The 9,512-nt window shown below is 42.6% G+C and overlaps 1 protein-coding gene across 1 annotated transcript; it reads right to left on the bottom strand.

The window, feature by feature from the left end:
* Nucleotides 1-325: 325 nt before the first annotated feature.
* Nucleotides 326-8,571, bottom strand: fzd4 (frizzled class receptor 4). The gene is made up of 6 exons (XM_037775916.1): nucleotides 7,963-8,571; nucleotides 3,968-4,105; nucleotides 3,465-3,851; nucleotides 2,443-2,588; nucleotides 1,590-1,837; nucleotides 326-1,086 (listed from the first exon to the last, which is right to left on the bottom strand). Exons 1-6 carry the CDS (start codon nucleotides 8,209-8,211, stop codon nucleotides 668-670), a joined length of 1,587 nt encoding a protein of 528 aa, XP_037631844.1. The 5' UTR covers nucleotides 8,212-8,571; the 3' UTR covers nucleotides 326-667.
* Between the last annotated feature and the right edge of the window lie 941 nt (nucleotides 8,572-9,512).

Raw genomic sequence — 9,512 nt, 5'->3', positions numbered from 1 at the left:
ATTTCATATATTTTCTTCAGATTTTAATTATTTTTTGGTCTGGTGTTTCATTTTAATCTTCCCATGTGGACATAAAAAAAAAACCCACAGGAACTCAGATGCTTTTGGGAAACCTACATCTGTATAACGTCTGCACCAGGACCCTCCAGTGTAAAATTCAGAATTTCAAAAAACCCTCATAAGACACAAGGGTGTGAGGGTTACTGTATCCAGCAGGTTCAGTCTCTTCTGCTGAAGGTGCCGGAGAAAAGAGAGGCAGAGAGGTAGACGTGGTGCTACACAGCTTACTGGTGTGTCCGGTCTGCATGTTGATGCTTCTGTTCTGCCCTTTCCGTCTCTCTCTCTCCTTCATTTTTCGGGTTCTCTATCTCTCTGGCAAAGGAAGTCTAACAGAGGTAGAGAGGCTACTGTTGCTACTTATGTATGCCCCAATCCTCCACTTTTCTCCTCCTTAACCCCTGTTAGAGGCAGTTAAAAGAGGTGAGGCATGCTTGTAGACTCTCAGCAAGCTTTGTTTGATGCCATTACATCCAGTGGCTTCCTTGAGAAACTCCTGCTCCTCCCTCTTGTCGCTTTTTCGTCCTCTCCATCTTTAGTTTGGCAGAGTGAGTTTTTGTAAGTGACAGAGAAGCATGTCCGTTCCCGTCCGTTTTCTCTTTCTTCCTCCTCACACCACCGTCTCGTTGCCTTTCCCCGGTTTGATCCAGCCCTCGCCCGGCGCCCTCTTGCCCCCCCGGCTCGCCCTGCTATCCCTGAGCAGGCGGGCGGAGCAGCGCTGCCAGGTGTGGAGGGTTTTTGCCGACCAGATCCACATGCCCGACGTGATGCCTACGAGCAGCGACATGAAGATCCGAAGCATCTCCGATGCCACGTACGAGTCCCGGGTGCTGGCCCTGAACTCCCCCCAGTGGGAGAGCTGGTAGAGGTAGCAGCCAATGACGGTGGACGCCGGGACGGTGTAGAGAACGGAAAACACTCCGATCTTCACCATTAAACGCTCCAGCTTGTCTGTTTTGGCGCCGTCCTTCTGCAGATTGGAGCGGATCTTGAAAAGAGCCACGAGGCCAGCACAGATGAACAGAGTGCCTGAGGTTCAGAAAGGGAAACATATAGTCATATAAGGACCATCGGATAGAGAAAACACAATGACAGATTGACAGACAATAAGAAAACTGAGGATTATACATGTTAAAGAATGAATGGCAGAGGTGGGACCAAGTTATTGTTTTGTACGTCACAAGTAAGTCTCAAGTCTTTGCAGTCAAGGCCCAAGTCCTAAACTTTGAGTTTCAAGTCCTAAACGAATCATAATGTGCTCTTCACCAAATGTAATGCAATTTTAACAGCAGAGTAACGTAACGTTAGTTCTTCATGGTTTTCTCCTGCAACTTGATGGTTTTTTTTTATTCGTCAATTTGAGTTTTAAGTCATCAAGTTTGTGGCTTGTAGTCCAAGTCAGGTGACTCGAGTTCACACTTCTGGATTATGTGGTATGAGTATATAAAATAAAGGTATAAGCACCCTATTTTCTTTTACTAGAAATAGGTAAAATCCCATACAAGTAGATATACTGATCATGTTGTAATTACCTATTAGAAGGTATGTGGCCAGCGGTGCCACCACGAAGCCTGTGAGCGCCTCCTGCTGCTGGTTGCCAACATAACAGAGCCCAGTTAGGTCGTCTGCATCCACCAGTCGCATTATGAGGATGACGATGGTTTTAACAGCCGGGATGGCCCAGGCCGCTATGTGGAAGTAGGAGCTGTGCATTTCGATGGCCTCGTGGCCCCACTTCAGCCCAGCAGCCAAAAACCATGTGAGGGTCAAGATCACCCACCTGAAGGAGAGAGGAGGCAAAACACTGCTCATATGTACAGTCATCAGATTGTCTTTCTTGGCGGTGAAGAATAATCACATGGAAACAAGATGCTGAGGCAACATTGGGCTACTGTTTCCTGCTCAAAAACATAACCCACTTTATAACTTTTCCACAAAACTCCCTCTATTGTAATTAGATCATCATGAGATAGTAATGAGTTACATAACGGAAGGTTGCGATCATATTTTAGGAGAGAGTGAAGTCCTCGGGCTTTTCATTTGGCTGCGCCTCCAAAAGGAAAGAGTGAGGACAAACAGGAAAACGAGGGCAAAGTGAAAAGGAAGAAAAAGAGCTGTGACAGCAACTTGTATTGCAGCACACACTCAAAAAGTGGCATTTTTTGTTTTTTTACAAAGGCTGCTTTTATATTTGGAAATGAATCCATCTAGTCCAGAGGTTATGAGACAGGATAGTTGCACTGTTAAAGAAAACAGGATGCAAGTCTCGTGTTCAGATTGTTCCAACAAAGTCCATTCACAACAGCTGATGACAATGGGACAAAGACCTGAGAGATTGATACGATAAAAGGTGTGTGTGTGTGTGTGCGTGTGTGTTGTACTAACCAGAGTGAGGAAGCCATGCCAAAGAAGTAGAGCAGGAGGAAAACGATGGCACAGCCGGTGCTCTTTAACCCTTCTTGTACTAGAATCGGTACTGCGGTGGCGTCCAGGTCACAAGAAACACGCTCCCGTCCCAGAGTCAAGCGTACCTGCAGGACAGAAAGTGACAGTGGAAAGAAACAAATTATTCATAAAAGAAAAAGACATAAAGTCACATAAGCTCTCATTCCCATTAAAACCAGACTGAAAATCTGACTTTTCCCATTTAGAAAGCAGTGATTATGATTAAATCTCTGTATTTAATGACGAATAAAAAAGCAACTATTAATTAAGTGTCTTCTTATTATCATTTAATTGCTAATTTAAAAAAATATGTTTTGACTGATATCTGTATTTTGGTTTGTTTAATTTCACATACATTTCAGGGTGATGACCCGACTGACTTATCAGTCCTGGAGTGCAGTTTTCTACTTTTATTTTATTTTAATTTATTGGAAAAAAGCTCATTGATGAACCAGACAAAATGCACTGTAAAAATAGAATAACTCTCTATACCACATATATATACATATCTTATAAAAATTCAAATGTAAAACATAATAAACACTCACAAAATAGTCCATACTTTATTTTAGAGCTGCAACAATTAATCGATTAGTTGTTATAAATTAATCGTAGAAAAGAGTACAAATTTTCTGATTCCAGCTTCTTAAATGTGAATATTTTTTTGTTTCTTAACTCCTCTATGACAGTAAAATGAATATCTTTGAGTTGTGGATAAAACAAGACATTCGAGGACATCATCTTTGGGAAACGCTGATCAATATTTTTCACCATTTTTGACAGATTAATCAAAAAAGGAAATAATTGTTAGTTGCAGCCCTAGTGTATTTACTACTATACTCTAAATTACATTTTATATATTGTTTTTATTTTACTGTTCTTGATAGGATTCTTTTTAATTCATTCTCCCCAAACAAATGAACTTCAATAGGACTATATATAATACTGAATCTCCCACTCACCAGGTAGGCCACGCTGTACAGATTGCAGCACATAGACAGGAAGATGATGGGCCTTTCAGGGTAGGAGAAGCGCTGTGAATCCAGCAGAAAGGTCAGGACTGTCAGAGTGGTGGATAGGAAGCACAGCACGGCCCACACCGCCATCCACGCGTCCGTGAAGACTTTGGCCCCCCGTCGGTAGAGCCCGCTGTCGTAGCCGCACTGGAGAGTGCAGCTTTCGGTCTGTTTCAACCAGGTGTACTGCTCCGGTGCGGATCCAAGTGCCTGACACTCCTCCTGGTGGGGAGGATGGCGGACGGGCTGGTAGGGCGGGTCCTCGTCCCCCGGGCCCTCCATGCACATGTGGTTGTGGTCGTTTTGAGGTGGGAAGAGGCTGCAGTTGAGCACCTGGAGGAGAGGCATGATGGGAAATGTCATTTTGGCTGCTAATTACGGCTGTGATGCAGTCTTTTGTCTTAAGACGTTGGTTTTGTTTAGGACGTTCTTGTGACGATGTGACTCACCTCAGGCCATATGAAGCCAAACTCGTGGAGCACCGGAAGGCATTTTTTCTTGACGGACAGACACATGCTGCCACATGGACCAATGGGGATGGGAACCTTGTCTGTGCACATTGGCACATAGACTGAGCACAGGAAGAACTGCAGAACAATGGAGGCAAAAGATCACAAGTTGAATATCTAGTATGTTTTAGACTTCTGCTACTGAATGTAGACTTTGGTGAGATTTCACGGCATACAGTAAATTGCGACTGCAGAGCAAAAGTCATGTATATATTCAAATAAGAGCTATTTTTTATGGAGAAAAAGGAAAAACAAACATATCAAGTGAAGTAAGCATGAAACATGACAGTATACCAAAACCAATTTAAGCTGAAAGTGCAGTCAGAGTGCAACAGATATCCAAATATGTGTCATATTTCAGTGCACTGCTTTGTTCTAGTGAAGTTAAAGCAAACTGTGAAGCAGAAGGTAAATCATATCAGTGGTGTAGTGATTGTTAAAGAAGTGGAAACAGTGCCGCGAGCGAGTACCCTGTGGGCCAATCTTTCTATATATTACAACAGGATTACAGCTGGTAGATAGCTACACCTTCTACTTGCATATACCACTCGCTATCCTGCTTTTACTTTCAATGCGTTGCATCACCTCTTCTAGTGGCGCGTCTCTATTTTCACTCCACGACTTGAGACTAGACGCCACGGCCGACACTAACTTGCTCCAAGGTTACGCACACACACAACTCTGCGTCTTTAAAAACAATCTGTGGACTTGACAACACTGAGGGCATGTGCCATGTAATGCTCCATAATCCCCCGTAATCCAAGGCTCAGTTTTCTCTGTCCCATGGCAATGGTTTTGAAATAGATATCTAAGTCAGGGTTATAAAGATAGTGAGCAGTCTGAGGTGGTGGTGATGTGAAGGAGTGAGTACTCTGGGGTTACAAAAGGTTGCAATTTTCGGTGATTTCACGCCTTTACGGTGAATTCTGCTTGAAGCCGGAGTGTAAAATTGCGCCAGGCTCGTGATATGAAAATACACAGAAGCGGAGAGCAGATTTCACTGAGCTACCTTCAGGTAAAGGAAACAAACATACGCTCCAGGAACTTGGATGGAGTGATAGCAGACTTAAATACGTGTTTAGAGTGGAGGGTTTTGATACCAATTTTCATTTCAGAAATACCAAAATATTTAACGGGCCATAATGAGAACAAAATGTTTTGGGCTTGCAGCCTTGATCCAGCAGTGATAGAGAAATCCCAGCTTGAAATCAGCCCTTGTGTGCACCATATTTGGTCTATAAAGATTACAATCTGGATGAATAAGAAGGAGAATTAAAGATCAGTGGGCCACTTTTCTATTACATACCTATAGGCGAATAATGTTTCTACATTGGCCTAACTCCTCACTGTGTTACTGACATACAGGGAAGTAGTATGTGATGTCAAAATCAGTTATCTGAGTCGGAAGGAACTTCCTTTAAATTCAATTTGTCACACTGTTCTCAGTATCTGGGTTGTAGCAGCTTTATCTCTGCAAATGGAGCAGACAGGCTGATATGAAGACAGTATTAAGTTTCTCACTGCAGATAGAGGATCTTTGTTCCCAAACTGAACCACATGTACTGGCGTTGTCCTGAGTAATTTTGAGTTTGATTAAATAAAACTTAAAAATTTAACAGATTAACAAAATTGCCCCGTCTGTGAGTGGAGGATTTGTCTGTGTGATTGATTCAAATTCACAAGAAAGTTTATAAAAGTGGAAGATATTAAATTAGATGCAACACCCTTCCTGATATTTCTCACAGTGAATCACACCAGCGACAGTAATGTAACACATTCTGGGTGTTTCCCCCGACCGTTGGTAACCTGAGTGCTGTCACTTCACTGCTAAAAGCTGCTCCGGTTACTTGTCAGGAAGCCTCCCATTAGAGCAAATGTTAGGGGATACGGTTTCCCTTTCCCCTTTCCCCTTTCCTCCCTCTTTAGCATGTGTGTGTGTGTGTGTGTGTGTGTGTGACAGAGAGAGGAGGGGGGGGTGTCCGCTAATCTTACAGGACAATTTTCAGCTGGAGGAGGACAGTTTGGTTTCATGCTGCAGTTGCTCCATGTTCTGTCTGGCTGTCTCTCACACATATGCACACAAATGTCTCTTAAGCACTGTATTAATTTAGCATGTACAAATATATTTTTACCCCTATTCCCAAACACCTGTGCGCACAAGGAAATAAAGTAATAAAAGTAGTAACAGAAATGGCACACATCTCCAGACAGGACATGACACGCCGGTTATACAAGTACAATTGTGTGAAATACTTTTTTGCTGGGAAGCTCCATTAAAAGAAAAAGTTATATTACAATAATAAAAGGATATACTTTGTACAAAGGCATATTAAGAACATAATATATAAATATATATAAATATATATATATATATAAATATATATAAATATATATATATATATATATATATATATACATATATATATATATATATATATATATATAAAAGAGGCAGTGAGATAAATATAGAAGCAGAGTTGGGTACTATAAAAATAAATAAATCATGTGTGTGTACATTAGTGTGACGAGATGTAACAGGCATGATTTAAAAAAAACTCCATTAATCAACAATTTGATCTCTGCTGTGGGTCTAGTCTTTCCAATTATCGTCTAACAATGTTAAAGACAAGGAAGAAGCCCAATCTGATTTTTTTTCTTACATGGTTCATGAGGCAAACAAGCAGCATTTGTCTTAGGACACTGAGGGCACCATTGTGAACAAGAAGACAGTACAGTATGGGCCTATAGCACTGAAGACTCAGCTGTTGCTGTGTGGGGCATGAACTCCGAATGTCAACAGACAGACAGAGGGGGCATTTTCATTGAAATTAGCATGACAGCCTGGCTGGCACAACAGGAGGGAAGGCAGGGACCCCTCCTCTTATTTATTTTAACTCTCTCTCTGGGGGCCAAACTATATTATACTCCTCATTACCACACTGGCACCATCAGTCTGGAGAGTTTACTATTGCTGGTAGCTCCCTGTCATGTGCTCTCTCTCTCTCTCTCTCTCTCTCTCTCTCTCTCTCTCTCCATCACGCTTTGTAAAAACAGAAAACAAACATGCTGTTCCCTACCAGAGTGGAGCAAAGTGTGTGTTACTGAGTGTGCATGTGTGTTATCACAGTATGAACTCTCCAAATGTCACCGCAAGAGTGGATATCCAGAGGTTTATACTGTAAACATCTGTCATTTGAGTAAGACTTAAAGTTAGATGTGTAGTTTTTAAAGTCAGCTGTTAAAGATGTGCATGTGCAACAAGTTACTGAATCTCTAAATAACCACAGAAACTGCTGCCTAGAAGAAGGAGAAGAAGCCTGGAGAGGAAATGACCTGTGGCATTCAACACACACACACACACACACACACACACACACACACACACACACAAATATAGCAGACTATGTAGACTCAGCCATGCCCTTTTTTAAGTCCAGGATCAGTGTGCTCCTAAATGTGGTGCTCCAATCTCACAGTGTATTGCTTTTAGTAACATGCTGTCTATTCTATTCTAATATAAAATATCTCCCATCATCATCATCATCATCATCCCAGTATACCTTGAGTTGACTGATTCTAATGTAATTTACTCCATCATCATCATCATCATCATCATCATCCCAGTATACCTTGAGTTGACTGATTCTAATATAATATCTCCCATCATCATCATCATCATCATCCCAGTATACCTTGAGTTGACTGGTTCTAATATAATTTATCCCATCATCATCATCATCATCATCCCAGTATACCTTGAGTTGACTGATTCTAATAACATTTCTTCCATCATCATCATCATCATCATCCCAGTTGAGTTGACTGATTCTAATATAATTTATCCCATCATCATCATCATCATCATCCCAGTGTACCTTGAGTTGACTGATTCTAATATAATTTATCCCATCATCATCATCATCATCCCAGTATACCTTGAGTTGACTGGAGCAGCCGTACTGGATGAGCGGTGTGAACGTGGTCAGCTGCAGCTCCGCGTCCGACTGCAGCACGTTGCCGACCAGATTGGGCATCTTGGTGACGTTGTAACCGAGACCCTGGCACATGCTGATCCGGATCGGATCGCAGGTCATCTCCTCCACCTCGTCGCCGAAAGCCTGCACCACGACCAGCCCGGAGAGCAGGAGCAGTAGTGCTGCTGCCCAGCTGAAAGACACCATCATCCCGGGCTGCCCACTCTCTCTGTAAAATGCTGTATCCTCCTCAAACACACAAAGTTAGTTAGTCAGGTCGCTGGAAACCTGCAGCGCGTGTTTATTATAATCCTGCAGGAGTAGGAGCGCGTGTAGTCCAGTCCGTGCGTTTTTTTGGAGGCTACAGTATCCAACTCTGAGCCATTCAGGAGATTAAAATATCCAGAGAATGGTTGCCAGATCTGTGCGTAAAAGTGTTTTTACGCGCGTAAAAACCTACATTTGGATGAATCCTGCAGTCATTGCGTTGTTTCCCCGTTATGAACTCAGCAGAGGTCTGGTTTTGCGTCCACTGCCTGCAAGCGTCCAGCTCTAAACTTTATTGTGTCTGCGAGAGAGAGACTGTTTTGCCCGTCCGGAGGAGAGCCAACCAATCCGTGCGCCGGAGTTGGGTTTCTCTGACCAACCACTGACCAGGAGGGCGGGATCCGAGAGGAAAATAGAAGAGCCTCATCTCCTCCCTCCTTTCCTCCTCTCCTCTCCTCTCCTTCAGCATTTTCTCTTCTCCTGTCTTCTTGTTTCATTTCTTTCTTTCATCCTATTCCTCAGAATCAGAATAAAATAAGAATAACATTTTTTGATTTCTACCAATATACAATACACAAAATAAGCTATAAACAAAAATAAACATGATATAAACAAAGCAAAGATAGTGCTCCCTCCTCTCTCCTCCTCTCCTTCAGCATTTTCTCTTCTCTTGTCTTCTTATTTCATTGGGATCTGCAGTAGCTCACTCCATTGGGCTTTGGCTTGGGAACCGGAGGGTTGCCGGTTCAAGTCCCCTGCATGGACCAAGTCCTGAGTGTGAACTGGTGGCTGGAGAGATGCCAGTTTGCCTCTTGAGCACTGCTGAGGTGCCCTTGAGCAAGGCACCAAACCCCTAACTGCTCGGGGCGCCTGTCAGACATCTCTCCATTAATGCATGTTTATAGGTCCTGTTTCTGCATGTGTGTGTGTATCCGGGCCTGTGTGTACTATGTAAAATATAACAAAGTGAAACAATTGAATTTCCCCTCGGGATTAATAAAGTGCCCTTCTTCTTCTTCTCTTTTATCATCCTATTCCTCACTGTGCTCTCTCCTCTCCTCCCCCTCCTGCAAAGAAAATCAGCAAGCGCTCCCCAACTAATTCTGACAATATCCAGAACCTGTAGTTATACTGGCAGATGTGGCTTACATATGTTTTCATTGGCTGTATTTTTAGAAAAATAAGCATCTGAAAAGTTGATTTTTTTTTTCAGCGTGAAAAATAGAGCCTCATCTCCTCCCCTC

Source organism: Sebastes umbrosus, chromosome 7 (genome assembly GCF_015220745.1).
Source record: "Sebastes umbrosus isolate fSebUmb1 chromosome 7, fSebUmb1.pri, whole genome shotgun sequence".
Classification (NCBI taxonomy): domain Eukaryota; kingdom Metazoa; phylum Chordata; class Actinopteri; order Perciformes; family Sebastidae; genus Sebastes; species Sebastes umbrosus.
This window is presented reverse-complemented; position numbering and strand designations above follow the sequence as displayed.

What these genes read in the sequence shown, in the direction of transcription:
- fzd4 (XM_037775916.1), bottom strand. Translation starts at nt 8,211, where the DNA reads ATGATGGTGTCTTTCAGCTGGGCAGCAGCACTACTGCTCCTGCTCTCC. An exon ending in TGTACAGCGTGGCCTACCTG is followed by an intron (nt 2,589 to 3,464) that starts GTGAGTGGGAGA and finishes TCTGTCCTGCAG; the next exon opens with GTACGCTTGACTCTGGGACG. An exon ending in GGCCACATACCTTCTAATAG is followed by an intron (nt 1,087 to 1,589) that starts GTAATTACAACA and finishes TCTGAACCTCAG; the next exon opens with GCACTCTGTTCATCTGTGCT.